The following is a 16,880-nucleotide window of genomic DNA, read 5'->3' on the forward strand; positions in this document are numbered from 1 at the left end:
CGTGGAAGAAGTGAATGAATGGAGAACTGAATGAACTGAAAGTCAGATTGTTTCAAAACAATCGGCCACAAGGTCGGCCTTCAAGAAGCGAGAACACAGATGGGTAAGATGCGACTCTCATTTGGATACAAAACAACAAAAACAACAACACTCGTTGTTTACCTGCATTTAGATTAATACATGTAACTTGTATTGTGTGTTTAAGTTACCGGTATAAGATTATTTAATTTGCTTCAGAATGTGATTGTCTCAGTTCATCTGATTATTTAATTAGCCTTTTACATTTTATCAGTGAAAATGCATGCATGTACATGTACGTTGCATAAGTTATAACACCTATCCTGTTTTAATGAGAGTCAACCCACAATCAATGAAGTCAAATCAGTCTTAGTTGAGCAAGTCGGTAACGGTATTTCTTACTTTCACCATACCGGTAAATGTTTATTTATATGACTTTGGTCTATAGCTGTAAAAGACCTCGGCCTTAAAACCGGTTCCCGCTGTGACATCACGCACTCAGGGCTGGCTGGCTCAGCGGGGCAGCTCCAGTGCCAACTTTGCGGTCGATTTTAACTCTCAAAAATATATTTTTTAAAATTCCCATTTATGCAGCATACAAGAGTCAAGGATGGAGATACTATCCACTCAGAAATGTATTTAAAAATAAAGGTTCTGCGTATCTCCTTTAAACATGAAACAGCACGGTTTCTGTAGCAGATCCTCTGTTGCACCCTGTCCAAATATATTCATACATGCAAGAATTTATGGAAATTATTTAACTCAAGGAAGCTTTTTGGACCAGAGACTGTCTATAGGGCCAGAGGCATTATGTCAGTAAAGAATTTTCAAATCCGATCGAAGTATTGCATCTGTAGCCAAAAGTGGTCACATGAAGCCAGTGCTTTAAGTGGAAAAAGTAAGTGTCAGTACTCCCCATATTCACCTGTTGGCATTACGAGTTGGGCGGCTACATATCTTACACCCAAGCTTTTTGTCTTTACAAATAAGCCAGTCGTTCCATGAGCAAAAATACTGTACTTGATGCTTTGACCAACAGTCTGGCCATTTATGTTGATGGAGGTTATTGTTAACGTTGCAACTGGCTGGAGTATCGGTAGCAACAAGTGTTGCTATAGCAACAGGCTCTTCTCTGTTAGCAGACGCGCTAGTGTTAGCTTGCCGCTCCCTACCTGCATTTTCTGCCGCGGTAGAATTTGACTGTTGAAGAGCTGTGTCATCATCCGACTCCGTTTCGACTCTCATTCTCTTTGTGCCCTTTTGTAGCCATGCCAAAATTACTGCCCTGTTTTTGTTTCGTTTTTCCCATTTGTTGTTTCCGACTTTTCCATGAACAAGCGAGTGAGCATCACGTAGTCCCACGAGCATCGCGTAGTGCACCCTGGGTAATGTAGTTTAAATGTTATAATGAATCGCCAAGAAACACTCTGATATGGAGAGGATACTGTGAGTTTGTGAGAAGTCCCGGTACACCGGGGTTAAACCTAGAAGTGGCGGTACTGCGTACCGGTGTGTACCGGCCCACTTAAAGGACTGCATGAAGCACCACGACAAAACAATCCACATGAAGCAATCCATAATGGTTAAGCATTCAAAGGAAACTGCCATGCAGTCATATTAGTCACTTATCCAGGATGTTCTAAGCAAGGACTTTCATGAAACCGGACCTTCACAAATTTTACTTGAATATCCTTGCTGTAGTATGTCTGCAGCAAAATTATTTCCAAAAGCCCTTACTGCCATAAAATAAGAAAAGACAGATTGATGTGTGAGAGAGAATATAGCACTCATTACTTTCCACGCTAACAACAACCCAGCGTCTCCTAAGCCTCTGCCTTCTGTGCACATTGTCTGCGTGGCCTGTTAATAAAACATGGAGGCACCTAGAAAAGGTTATGGCATTTTCCTTCTGTGTATGAGAGCAAGAATGACAGAAATAGAGAAGGGTTGTGTGCGAAAGACAGCACGAATGAACCTTTGTGGTTGGTGGAAGCTCACCTGTATGTACTCTTTGTTGCTGTCTTCGCTGGGCGTCCAGGCGTTGTTGTCGTAGTTAAGACGAGCCTGCCGTGGAGACCACAGTCCATCGACGAATGACGAAGACGCTGTGATCTGGTTGTCTGTGATCCGGCCTGACTCCATCCCAAAAGGATAGCTACAGTGAAAATCTAAAATACGACACACAGCATATCAGCTACTAAAGACCGAGGGTACATATCCTGCTTTACTACTTAATTTCTGTTTCAGGTTGATTTTCACATTCATGCTGTGTATGTACTGTAGTCTGAAAAAAAAAACGCTTCCCTGCTGTTAAAGACAAATATTGATGATTGAAAGCATCTTTAACCATTGTGGAAGTGTCATGTTTTCTGTATCCTGACTGAAACAGGAGTAAATGTTACATATTTTCGTTTTAGTGCTGTATGAATGATGAATGGTGTGCAATCCCTGTTATAAAAAAGTAGTTCAAAAGATTTTACTGCTCACAGCGTTGTGTCCGACAGCCAAATAAATTATGGCTCTTTTAATAGTATTTTATGAACATTACTCTTTTTTGCATTGCTGCTGGACAAGTTTGTGGCACACAGTACCTTTTTACTGTTCACTATAAAATATTTATATTTATTCTCTGGTTTATTCAATTGCAGTTTACTGGAAAAAAAAATCGAAATTGTAAAATGTAAATTTGTAACAGACTCTGTTTTACCTTTTAGAAAGAGTCTTTCAGTAGTCATTATTCCATCATGTTCTCCATGAAGCTGTGTACATCATGGGATATATAGGGGATATTACATGCCCATGCAAATATATCAAGTTTATCTTTGAGTGGTGAATATATTCAGAAATGAGTGAAGCGAATGAGTGAAAATCTTTTCAACATGAGAAGATAAACTTCATATCTTCACACCACCATGTAATGTTCTTTATATTATATGGACACATCCACAAAAAAAACCCCACACAAGTTAATCAAAAGAATCGGTTTGCCATTTTGACAATGCGTGTCTAGTCAGTGGGAAAACACTGGGATTGACGTCATCGGAGTGAAATTTCGGGAATTGTTATACATAAGGACACTTTTTCCATGGAATAAAAACGTGTTCTATTCCCTTCTAGCGGGTTTCATTCATTTGGTTTGATAGCATGCAATATTGTTAGCATATCGCTTATCCTATGTGTATTACGTCACTCTATACAATGGAGAATGAGTGTTGGATATGGTTTACGATATTGCATGGTTGTTAAGACAACATGACGTCGCATATCAGAAATGTAAAACTTCTGCACTAACGAGTGACTGTGACAATTTGTAAACAAACATGGCCGCCAAGTTTGCTTCGTTAAATACAGAAGAATTTGAGAGAATTTTGAAAGAGAAAGACGCATTGAACACCCAAAAGGAGAGTGTATGGATAATAATAACATTGGCTGGCTTTTTTTCATGGTATATCAGATATATTCCATTCAGCTAGCATGATATTGAACTCATCTTTGATTTGTTCAATATCATGCTAGCTGAATGGAATATATCCGATATATCACTCAACGACAGCCAATATTATTTAAATATTAAATATCTCAGCGCGTTCGTGAGAGAGTCCACTTGGCGTGCGCACGAGAGTCTATCTGATGCACGCGCCAAGGCGTGCGGGTGTGATACTCTTGCATGAAATTAGTACAAAATTAATGTAGATATAAATATCTTATGCCAAATTATTATGGCATGTTCCAAAAAATAAAGAAAAAATCCAAGTCCTCGTCTCCAATTTACGAGTCCGAATGCAGTTAATGCACGAGTCCGAGTCCAAGTCATCATTGCTGAAGTCCAAGTCAAATCACGAGTCCTTAAAATTAGGGCATGAGTCGGACTCGAGTCTGAGTCCTGGACTCGAGTACTACAAGCCTGTATACTACCATTCAAAAGTTTGGGGTCACCCAAACAATTTTGTGTTTTCCATGAAAAGTCACACTTTTATTTACCACCATAAGTTGTAAAATGAATAGAAAATATAGTCAAGACATTTTTCTGGCCATTTTGAGCATTTAATCGACCCCACAAATGTGATGCTCCAGAAACTCAATCTGCTCAAAGGAAGGTCAGTTTTATAGCTTCTCTAAAGAGCTCAACTGTTTTCAGCTGTGCTAACATGATTGTACAAGGGTTTTCTAATCATCCATTAGCCTTCTGAGGCAATGAGCAAACACATTGTACCATTAGAACACTGGAGTGAGAGTTGCTGGAAATGGGCCTCTATACACCTATGGAGATATTGCACCAAAAACCAGACATTTGCAGCTAGAATAGTCATTTACCACATTAGCAATGGATAGAGTGTATTTCTGATTAGTTTAAAGTGATCTTCATTGAAAAGAACAGTGCTTTTCTTTCAAAAATAAGGACATTTCAAAGTGACCCCAAACTTTTGAACGGTAGTGTATGTCATTCATATCCGCGATGTATTTCATATGAAAAATGTGAATTTTTCAACATGAAAAGATAAACTTCCTATCTGCAAACTAACATGTGATGTTCTTTATATTATATAGACAGATTCACACACAAAAAAGTGCCCAAATTTATCAAAAATAATTAATCGATTTCCTCACGAGTGACACTTTGAGATTTATGTCCCGGGTGTAGCTCGTATGAAAAATACGAGTGGCATATTTCCCAGAAAAATACCTGTGTCCATATATATGTATGTATATACCGTATGCACCTCTTTAACCCACCAATGGGAACAAAGCTACAAAATATAGTGTCCCAAATATATAACAGGTTGCTTAAGGAACAAATATCCAGTCAGTGCTACACACCATACTTCATGTTCACGATGATGATGATGAGCATTACTGATGGTGGTAGTAGTAGTGATTCATACCACAGCATTTACAAATGTTGTCTGTTTCTGTCATCTCTTTAGAACAAACCAGCAAAAATGGCTATACCTTGAAGATGGTGCGTGAAATTCCCAAGTCGCTTGGTAAATTCAGGCAAAAAAAAATACTGTAATTCAAAAACCTCTTCAGAACAAACAATACTTACTGTCCTTAACCTCCTTTAACGTCATGTTATAGCTAGCAGAGAAGCCATCTTTTGCTACAGCCATGTCTGTGTGGAAGGTGAGCGAGAGAATTCCGGTGGACGACTGGATTTCAGGGGGAATTTTAGTCCCACAGTGGCGCCCAATGAGAGGTCCAACTACAAAACACACAAATTGAAAAAATCTGATCATCCCACTCAGCAATTACACTAATATCCTGCATCCTGAGCTGCTCACCCAGTTGGGTAATGAACAACAGACTTTTTCCCTCATATTTCCCAGACAGTCTCACTCAAGGCTGGACTTCAAAGCATTAAATCCAACCAGGTAGACGATGGTAGCGCCCAAGGGAAAAATAGACCCATGAGAAAAAAATGTGTCAGGTGTGTGCATTGGGGCGGCACGGTGGTGTAGTGGTTAGCGCTGCCGCCTCACAGCAAGAAGGTTCTGGGTTCGAGCCCAGCAGCTGACGAGGGCCTTTCTGTGTGGAGTTTGCATGTTCTCCCCGTGTCCGCGTGGGTTTCCTCCGGGTGCTCCGGTTTCCCCCACAGTCCAAAGACATGCAGGTTAGGTTAACTGGTGACTTTAAATTGACTGTAGGTGTGAATGTGTGTGTGAATGGTTGTGTGTCGGCCCTGTGATGATCTGGCGACTTGTCCAGGGTGTACCCCGCCTCTCACCCATAGTCAGCTAGGATCGGCTCCAGCTTGCCCGCGACCCTGCACAGGATAAGCGGTTACAGATAATGGATGGATGGATGGATGGATGGATGTGCATTGCTACTGTAGTCACTGTGAGGCGGAGAGGGACTTCTCTCTAATGAGGTGTTTCACTTTACCTGGTCCGGCTGTTTAGTCACATGACAAAGACCTAATCTTCTCACAGCGAGGGACTTTATCTTCAAAATAGAGTTATCCATCTCTTTCACACACACACACACACACACACACACTTTCCTTATCCTAATGGGTCTTTGTCTTACCTCATCCTTTACTTTTGGTATAAACTTTTTTTTTGTAACCAAACTGTACCTTTCATTAATTTTAGCCATGCTTTAGGAAGTGACCCAGTATCCTAAAATATAGAACGCAACACCCACACACACAAACAAAACACAAGAGAAATAGCTCTTTATTGATTACCCTCATAGATTTTCCTCCCTTTTACGAGACACAGGAGATCTGAAGTAGAAATGTCTGTTGAACAAACGCTGCGGATAACTCATTCTCTCTGCTGACAGCTAGGACAGTCGGCGAAACAAGATGTAGTGTGAAATAAATGTGAGGCAGCCAGTTAAATCCAAGGGCTGATCTCTATCCTCAGAGGACTCGCAGCTTTCAGATCTCTGGATGTATCCACTCGTATATGAGCGGACGGCTCATTGATCGATCGTAGTCTGTTACGGGGGAGGAGAGCTCCAGCTCTTGAGGAGTGAAGGATAAGCGCTTGTAATGAAGTTGATGGTGAAAGTCATTTTAGACTTCAATGATTCTCAGTACTCAGTATTCATCTTCAAATCCTGTTGTAGTGGCTTATCTAGAAAGCAGCACTCATCTGTATGAGGTGTGTGTGTGCGTGTGTGTGTGTGTGTGTGTGTGTGTGTGTGTGTGTGTGTGTGTGTGTGAGAGAGAGAGAAATCTGGCTCTGGTATAGGATTGATTTTCCATAGGGGCTGAAGAATAAATGACTCAGGAATGTGACACTATTACACGAGATTGAAAAAAGAAAGAATATAAGACAGGAATTAAATCCTATTTTAGTATTATTCACGCCCTATTTTTACTCCACTGATAAGGGTTAACACCAGCACGCTTCCTCTCTCCGTCAGTGTCTTTTCTCTTGCCTACCCTCCTCTCAGCCCCTCTCGTTATAGAATAATATGGGTGCAGTGGCTTCGTGGTCCGACTGGCAGAGATAAGGCAGTGAGGCCTGAGGCTGTGCTTTCATCTTCCAACGCACCGCTCTAAAATAACAATTAGACTTGCAGGGCTCAGCATCATGGCAGCGTCATGGCTCAGCTCTACACTGGCACGGCTGCTGTCAGTCTGGGCACAAGGCGTTTGGCTTTGAGATGGGCACACCGCCGAGCCAGATGGTTAGCAAGAACAGCACACTATGTTGCTATGCAGCGGCAACATCGGCATGATGACTGAATTCTGATTTTATGTGGAATTGAGGCTACAGATTTGCATGAAACCAGACAATGAGGTCAAAAGGATGGTGGACCCAAATCCTCTTAAATGCAATCTGTTGTGCACCACTGGCAGCTCCAGACTAACACCAGGGCACTAATTCCAATTGGCAGAAAAAAACTACGGCACGTGGCGTACTGTAGGATTACAAGCGTCTAGACTTACCCTGCGGCAGGCCGTCCCACACTTCCAACCAGTCGTACTTGCACTCGCCCTCTGAACCTTGCAAAGGGTCGTTTTCCAGGTCGAAGGTCATGAAGGTGAGTGTGACCTCCATGTGGGGAGGGACAATGATGATGAAGGTGCACTCCAAGTTGTGAGGGTACTTGTCAGGAAAACCAGGTGACTCGATCACGCCTGATGGACTGGTGAAGTTTCTGGAGCAGTCAGAACCTAAAAACGCAGGAGATAACTGGGGTTAAAGAAGAGCAGAAACACGGCACAGATTATACACACTCACTGCTGCGATAATCTAAGAGCTGGCTGCTAACTGTATCCATTACATGCACACACAGGTTGACAGTCTGCGAGTGAGCTGCCTGATGGAACACACTGAAGCCTGTGAATATTAGATCATTCATCACAGCGTAGCCTTCAATCTACGCTGAAAAATGCTCTATCTGCAAAAGAACTGAATGACAGTGATATCCTGACCTTGGAGCTGTTGTCAATACTCATTCACTGCCTGTACAGAGAAGCTGCAATGGCTCTGACTCTTAGTCAGTGATAATACAGGGATAGATTAGGGATAAAATTAGCTCATGTTTTAAGTCGTTCAAATTCTGTAAAGCTGCTTTGCGACAATGTTTATTGTTAAAGCGCTATACAAATAAACTTGACTTGACTTAATACTGACGCTTGTGCAGAAATGTAAGAAATATCTTTTGACTGCTGCACATTTTCAGCCACTTTATAGAAGCACAACATTCGATATTATTAAGCATACAGGACACTTTTTCCATGGAATAAAAACACGTCTTTTATTCCCTTCTAGCAGGTTTCATTCATTTGGGTTGATAGTATGCAATATTAAGGGCGGCACGGTGGTGTAGTGGTTAGCGCTGTCGCCTCACAGCAAGAAGGTCCAGGTTCGAGCCCCGTGGCTGACGAGGGCCTTTCTGTGCGGAGTTTGCATGTTCTCCCCGTGTCCGCGTGGGTTTCCTCCGGGTGCTCCGGTTTCCCCCACAGTCCAAAGACATGCAGGTTAGGTTAACTGGTGGCTCTAAATTGACCGTAGGTGTGAATGTGAGTGTGAATGGTTGTCTGTGTCTATGTGTCAGCCCTGTGATGACCTGGCGACTTGTCCAGGGTGCACCCCGCCTTTCGCCCGTAGTCAGCTGGGATAGGCTCCAGCTTGCCTGCGACCCTGTAGAACAGGATAAAGCGGCTAGAGATAATGAGATGAGATGAGATCTGTTTAACTTATAACGTGAAAGTAAGGTGAATAATATAACTTAGATTACACATTTTTCAGTTTTACTCAAATTAGGGTGGTGCAAAAATGAGTACACCCCAAACAAAAACTACTACATCTAGTACTTTGTATGGCCTCCATGATTTTTAATGACAGCACCAAGTCTTCTAGGCATGGAATGAACAAGTTGGCGACATTTTGCAACATCAATCTTTTTCCATTCTTCAACAATGACCTCTTTTAGTGACTGGATGCTGGATGGAGAGCGATGCTCAACTTGTCTCTTCAGAATTCCCCAAAGAAAATAATTTCTTTACACCACAAAGGTGAAGGCTACAAGAAGATCAGCAAAGCTTTACTTATCAGTCAGAATACTGTAGCAAAAGTGGTACAAAAATTTAAGAAAGATGGAACTCCATCCATCTCACAGAGACGTCCAGGTCTTCCACGGAAGTTAACACCTTGACAGGAGCGTCTTCTGATGAGAAGGGTTGAAGAAAATCGGCATGCAAGTTCACTGCAGTTATCTAAAGAAGTAGAAAGCCAAACTGGGGTGACTATTCCCTGTGACGCAATACGGCGTACACTGCAGAGGAATGGCATGCATGGATGCCGTCCACGAAAGAAACTTCTCCTAAAGCCCAGGCACAAAAAAGCCCGCCTAGAGTTTGCCAGGGCCCATGCTGACAAAGATGAAGACTACTGGGACTCTATACTCTGGAGTGATGAAACCAAGATAAATGTTTTTGGAACTGATGGCTTCAAAACTGTATGGTGTCGCAAAGGTGAGGAATACAAAGAAAAATGCCTGGTGCCTACAGTGAAACATGGTGGTGGCAGTGTCCTTATGTGGGGCTGCATGAGTGCTGCTGGTGTCGGGGAGCTGCATTTCATTGATGGCATCATGAATTCACAGATGATACTCCATACTGAAAGAGAAGATGCTACCGTCACTCTGTGCCCTTGGTCGTTGTCCACTTTTCCAACATGACTAAACACACATCTAAGGCCATTGTTGGATTTTTGAAGAAGAACAGGGTGAAAGTGATTCAGTGGCCAAGTATGTCTCCTGATCTGAACCCAATCGAACTCCTATGGGGAATTCTGAAGACATAAGCTGAGCATCACTCTCCATCCAGCATCCAGTCACTAAAGGCCCGGTCACACATCGCTTTACGGCTTTATCACGGCCAAAACCCGTCAAAAAGTGCTCTCCCGTGAAGCAGACGATATTGTTCGTGTTGATGTCGAAGTTAAGACATGTTACAGTCGATATACAGACGTGACAGGACGCAGGGGAAAATCGGAACGGCGTCGGACGCAGCAAAAAGTTTTGGACTGCTCAAAACTTTAGACCGCGGACAACCACGGCCGGCACACGTGGTAAAGACGTGCAACACAGGTGAAAAACACGTGATAATCAGTGTCCCGGCCGTTATTAAAACTTGGGGAGACGTGGTAAGACGCGAAAGTTTGGCGGTCTATCACGGGCAGAGCACGGTCATCGGATGGGTGTTACGCGTTGGTATCACGGGATATAGCGTGTGTTTAGCGGCTTATCACTGAGAAATGGATTTTTCCGCGTACATAGCACTGTCTAAGCCCGTTAAACGACGTCTCAAACAAGTTCTAAATTCGATTGATCACTGTCTAATCACTTCTGCATCACTTCTGATTTGCGGCATGTAAATACCGTAATTTTCTGAGACCTCGGCACTTGCAGTCTAGATGTCAAGGGGTGAACATGAACCCTCAACGCTGTGATGTCCTCATCTTAATGCTCCAGCACCAACAGAACCAACTGATACAGGCTCAACATATCCTACCGCTTTTATATGCGCAGCAAGCCGCTCTTCCAACGACGCTGAGCCGCGGTTACCCGTGATTTGGCAGTGCTATGGCAGTGAAACAGCCGCCGACGGCCATACCCCGTACAAAGCACGGCAAAGCCAAAATTGACCAAAAATTACCACTTACGACCACGTCCACCTGATTTTTGTATCTTTTTGTACGTGATATAGACGCGGAGTGCTGTGTGACCGGGCCTTAAAAGAGGTCATTGTTGAAGAATGGAAAAAGATTGATGTTGCAAAATGTCACCAACTTGTTCATTCCATGCCTAGAAGACTTGGTGCTGTCATTAAAAATCATGGAGGCCATACAAAGTACTAGATGTAGTAGTTTTTGTTGTGGGGCATACTCATTTTTGCACCACCCTAATTTGAGTAAAACTGAAAAATGTGTAATCTAAGTTATATTATTAACCTTACATTCACGTTATAAGTTAAACAGATGTTATATTAAACTTTGTCTTGTCAACATTTTGGAAATTGTTTGTGTTCATTGAGATATTGTTTAAAATGTTACTTTTCAAAGGGGGTGTACTCATTTACGCTCAGCACTGTATAGTTAAGAATAAGACAGACACTTCAACATGTCATTCTGTCTTCCTGTTTCAAAAGGAAATACATCAAAATACAGAACCAAATCACTACTATGAAACCATTTCGTGCAGCCTTTAAGCAATATTTGCCATAAAGCTTGTAATTCAGCTCGCTGAAAGAAGTTTAATATGGCTGATTAGTTTTTCATAGAGTAAGTCAATTTATTTATTTAGTTTTTAAATGTAGCTTGCCTGACAGAGTGGAGAAAAAAAAAAGTCTTACAGTCTTTTACACATACACACTTCAGAGATGAGAGCATCAGTCTTTTTCCCAAGCATAAGCGCTCCTCTTTGTGAAGATAAAAGGAAAAAAAGTACAGAATAAGCCCACCTGCGGGGTTATTGTTTCAAACCCAGACAGCAGGGCTTTATGAGGGTTCTGTGCTGAGCACTCCGGGATGCTTCTATAAAAGATGTGTGACCGACTTCTACAGCGGAAATCTCTGTCTGTGTGATCAGCTCTCTCAGAGCAGGGATAGCAATTCTCTAATTCATATTTCATACCTCTGTTGTTTGTGACTCTCTATACCCCCATCCCTGCACTCTCTTTCTCCCAGTATTCCTTCACTCTACTTTTCCCCCTTTCCTCAGTACATGCCAGGTTAAAGCAAAACCGACTTTTTATTTCATGGAGATAGAGACTGGAGAACAACCAAACAAGCTGCCATCCCAAAGGAAGCAGTCAGGGTCGGTCTGCTCTCTCAGAGCATCCCAGGTATTCGAACATACAGTTAGGTCCATATATATTTGGACACTGACACAAATTTTGTTTTTTTATCTGTTTACTGAAACATATTCAAGTTATAGTTATATAATGGATATGGACACAAAGTCCATACTTTCAGCTTTCATTTGAGGGTATCCACATTAAAATTGGATGAAGGGTTTAGGAGTTTCAGCTCCTTAACATGTGCCACCCTGTTTTTAAAGGGACCAAAAGTAATTGGACAATTGACTCAAAGGCTATTTCATGGGCAGGTGTGGGCAATTCCTTCGTTATGTCATTCTCAATTAAGCAGATAAAAGGCCTGGAGTTGATTTGAGGTGTGGTGCTTGCATTTGGAAGATTTTGCTGTGAAGAAAACATGCGGTCAAAGGAGCTCTCCATGCAGGTGAAACAAGCCATCCTCAAGCTGCGAAAACAGAAAAAACCCATCCGAGAAATTGCTACAATATTAGGAGTGGCAAAATCTACAGTTTGGTATATCCTGAGAAAGAAAGAAAGCACTGGTGAACTCATCAATGCAAAAAGACCGGAACGCCCACAGACGACAACAGTGGTGGATGATCGCAGAATAATTTCCATGGTGAAGAGAAACCCCTTCACAACAGCCAACCAAGTGAACAACACTCTCCAGGAGGTAGGTGTATCAATATCCAAATCTACCATAAAGAGAAGACTGCATGAAAGTAAATACAGAGGGTTCACTGCACGGTGCAAGCCACTCATAAGCCTCAAGAATAAAAAGGCTAGATTGGACTTTGCTAAAAAAAAAAACATCTAAAAAAGCCAGCACAGTTCTGCAAGAACATTCTTTGGACAAATGAAACCAAGATCAACCTCTACCAGAATGATGGAATGATGCATGGCTGCCAGTGGCACTGGGTCACTAGTGTTTATTGATGATGTGACACAGGACAGAAGCAGCCGGATGAATTCTGAGGTATTCAGAGACGTACTGTGTGCTCAAATCCAGCCAAATGCAGCCAAACTGATTGGTCAGCATTTCATAATACAGGTGGACAATGACCCAAAACATAAAGCCAAAGCAACCCAGGAGTTTATTAAAGCAAAGAAGTGGAATATTCTTGAATGGCCAAGTCAGTCACCTGATCTCAACCCAATTGAGCATGCATTTCACTTGTTAAAGGCTAAACTTCAGACAGAAAGGCCCACAAACAAACAGCAACTGAAAACCGCTGCAGTAAAGGCCTGGCAGAGCATTAAAAAGGAGGAAACACAGCATCTGGTGATGTCCATGAGTTCAAGACTTCAGGCAGTCATTGCCAACAAAGGGTTTTCAACCAAGTATTAGAAAAGAACATTTTATTTACAATTATTTAATTTGTCCAATTACTGTATTTTTCGGACTATAAGTCGCACTTTTTTTCATGGTTCGGCTGGCCATGCGACTTATACTCCGGTGCGACGTATATATGTTTGTTTGTTTTTCACCGCGGAATAACTGGAGCTGATGCTGAGTCTGACGACAGCCACGCAGAAGAAGAGGAAACGGCGCTTCGTCTGCCGCTGGAGTTCGCAGAGTTGTTCAGAAGCGACACCAAGGATGAGGAATTCAATGGATTTGCTGATTTGGAGTGAAACTGTCAGCTTGATAAACTTGATTGACCTGTGTTTTATTATTAATGATAGGCCTATAGTTATTTAAATAAGTTATGTAATGATTTTAGGCAGGGCTTAATTTGTGAAGTGGGAGGTCCCGGAACGCAGGAGGTGGGTGGGTCCGGCGACTCAAAAAAAAAAAAAAAGGCAGGGGGTGGTTTACTATAACTTTACGCACACGCGCTTATTGTGTGTGTAAAAAATAATAATAATAATATCAGACATTATGATCTTAGAAAACGCTTTAGTGACGAACAGTTACAGACAGTAATATGTCGTGATATTATGTTATAAAATATTATTTTTTATTAGGCTATATATTAAATTATATATTAAATTTATCTTCTAAAATAACAGACTGTACTCATATCACAACCGGTTTATTTCACCATTGGAGATCAGATCACACAAGACATGAGTTAAATGACTCATTTTAAGGATTTAAGTAGGGTATTTAAAAACAGTGCCATCAGGACTTCGTGGCTCAGGTTGGTAAGGCGCCATACCATAAATCCGGGGACCTGGGTTCGATTCCGACCTGCGGTCATTTTCCGAGCCCTCCCTGTTTTTCTCCTGCTCATTAAAAGCAGTGCCAGCAAACATAAGTGCAATCAATTCAAGTAATAGTTAAGAAATAAAGGGTTTACAATACAAGTTGGAGAATTCATTTTCAAAATTTTAGTAAGCTTTCTTGTTTTTTTGCCATTTTTTCCACAACGCAAGCTAACGGCTACAAAAAACCCGGTGTTCTACTGAGCGGAAGTATACACCCCATGTCCCTCCCTCTTCCGCATAGATTTTGTGGATGTCATAGGAGAGAAATCAACAACAGATATCAAAATCAAAACCGAACACTAAACACATTTTTATTTACTTATTTAATTTATTCCCTTTGTGATGGTCACGGAGGTGATCTGATCCATTTAAATAGCTACCGGAACACCGAATGAAATGAAAATAGCTGCCGGATCCGACAACGGAGGTTACGGATCTTGTTCCGTCATGTTCCGGCTCAAATTAAGCCCTGATTTTAGGCCTATAGGCTATTGAATAACTTGATGTTACGGTACATATTCAGCCAGTTTTTCTCTGGGCTATTATAAATGATTTTGTTTTGCATTTTTAAAAATAACTCTCCTTCCAAGATGAACTTTATTCTTCATCTCTGATGTTATGGTGTTAATGGTCTGAATAATGTTTAATGTTTTTATCTGATATGACGTTAACTGGCAGGCGCACTTTCTGCCTGTTTTTTTCTCTGAGCGGTTGTTGTTGTTTTTTTCACTAGACGGTTGTTTTTACTACCGTACCTGTCTTTGGAGATGATATACCTATAGCCTACTTGACCTCTGATTTGATGAAATAAAATTCGACAAAAATGAAGAATGACACTCCTTGATGATGACTACAGCTTTAATAACAAAGATGAAAGAGCCATGGGGCGATAATAAACCCTACCGGTAAAAATATTCTAAAAGCAAACTGATTAATGCATCAGTAATAGGCTACTAATATTAGTTATAATAATAATATAGGCAGGGCGGCACGGTGGTGTAGTGGTTAGCGCTGTCGCCTCACAGCAAGAAGGTCCTGGGTTCGAGCCCCGGGGCCGGCGAGGGCCTTTCTGTGCGGAGTTTGCATGTTGTCCGCGTGGGTTTCCTCCGGGTGCTCCGGTTTCCCCCACAGTCCAAAGACATGCAGGTTAGGTTAACTGGTGACTCTAAATTGACTGTAGGTGTGAATGTGAGTGTGAATGGTTGTCTGTGTCTATGTGTCAGCCCTGTGATGACCTGGCGACTTGTCCAGGGTGTACCCCGCCTTTCGCCCGTAGTCAGCTGGGATAGGCTCCAGCTTGCCTGCGACCCTGTAGAAGGATAAAGCGGCTAGAGTTAATGAGATGAGATGAGAATAATATAGGCTATTAGTAATAACGATAGTGATAGTATTAAAGATAGTAGTAGATATTTAAAATAATCAGACTAGGCTACTTACAGGGCAAAGGGCGCGTTATCACTGCTTAGCTGTTCGTTTATTAAATAAACAATGCAGTCGCGCAGTAACCACGCGCCGCTTATCAGATAGAATCACAGATTCTATGAATAGAATAAACCTTCAAAAAAGTGCGACTTGTAGTCCGGTGCGACGTATATATGTTTTTTCGTCTTCATAATGCATTTTTTGGCTGATGCGACTTAAACTCCGGAGCGACGTATAGTCCGGAAAATACGGTACTTTTGAGCCCCTGAAATGAAGGGATTGTGTTTAAAAAATGCTTTAGTTCCTCACATTTTTATGCAATCATTTTGTTCAACCCACTGAATTAAAGCTGAAAGTCTGAAATTCAACTGCATCTGAATTGTTTTGTTCAAAATTCATTGTGGTAATGTACAGAACCAAAATTAGAAAAATGTTGTCTCTGTCCAAATATTTATGGACCTAACTGTATACCCAGTCATTCTTCACCTTCAACACTACCACACATGTTCTTCGTGACAACTCTTCTCTGACTCCCAAAAACAACGCCCGGCAACACACCCCTTTACTCAGACACACAGTCACTGTGTTAAGCTAATGTGCACAAAAGGAGAAACACTAGTACATACATAGAGACTCACAATCTGATATCTCCTGGGATGCTTTAAAACTGTTACTCATCTCATCACGACTCTGCCAAAAGGATGGGACTGATGTATGGTTACTAAATTCAGAACTACTCATACCCTGAACATCTGTTTCCCATGGCTTGCCTGTATCCTTTAGTGGTGACATCATTTCCAATATGACGCTAGCATTAACAGTAAACAGTAACAACAGAAACAATAGACAAGTTTCAGATTAATAAGAATGATATCAGGCACTTCTGAAGATTGCCGTGTCATACAGTCTGGTAAATATGTCATTTGAGCGAGAGCTTTTTCAAAAAGGCAGTTTGTTACAACTGTGTAACAACCACTGGTGAACCGTTACTATTAGAGCTGGGACTTGAGCTCAGCCAAAACTTAGCCAGACACCAAAAAAGCAACAGGGCAAAGGATTTTGCAAGGGATTAGCGGCAGGCTGGCAGGTCGCTCCGTTCTGTGTAGTTGTCGATGTTGATTTTAAAAGTAACTAAGTAAATTACACAGGGAAATGAATACTTAAATCTGAGAGAAAAATACTGTGGCGAGCATACAGCGTGGAAGAAGAGTCTGGAGACAGAAATCTTAGTTTCTCAGTCATTAGCCTGTGCTACCTGCTCTTGATAGCACTGGCTTGACTGCTTAATTAGCATTCGCTAACACTACTGATGAACGCTACACCGGCTGAAAGGTTACTTCACTGCTGTGCTGACAGCGCCAAGTCGTGGTTAAGCCCACATTAGCCTTCGAGAAGGACGAGGGCAATAAACTTTTGGTCCCTCCCACTATAAATCAAAATATGATGG

At 41.8% G+C, this 16,880-nt stretch overlaps 1 protein-coding gene across 3 annotated transcripts in view; it reads right to left on the bottom strand.

Annotated features, from left to right (window-relative positions):
- nrp2b (neuropilin 2b) overlaps nucleotides 1-16,880 on the bottom strand; it is a 178,494-nt gene that overhangs the window by 100,732 nt on the left and 60,882 nt on the right. For all 3 annotated transcript variants that reach the window (XM_060930179.1, XM_060930178.1, XM_060930180.1), the window contains exons 4-6: nucleotides 7,421-7,648; nucleotides 5,066-5,221; nucleotides 2,017-2,186 (exon numbers count right to left, since the gene is read on the bottom strand). In XM_060930179.1, the coding sequence (XP_060786162.1) occupies nucleotides 2,017-2,186; nucleotides 5,066-5,221; nucleotides 7,421-7,648 (554 nt within the window). The remainder of the gene's footprint in view (nucleotides 1-2,016; nucleotides 2,187-5,065; nucleotides 5,222-7,420; nucleotides 7,649-16,880) is intronic.

Source organism: Neoarius graeffei, chromosome 9 (assembly GCF_027579695.1).
Source record: "Neoarius graeffei isolate fNeoGra1 chromosome 9, fNeoGra1.pri, whole genome shotgun sequence".
In the NCBI taxonomy this organism is placed as follows: Eukaryota; Metazoa; Chordata; class Actinopteri; order Siluriformes; family Ariidae; genus Neoarius; species Neoarius graeffei.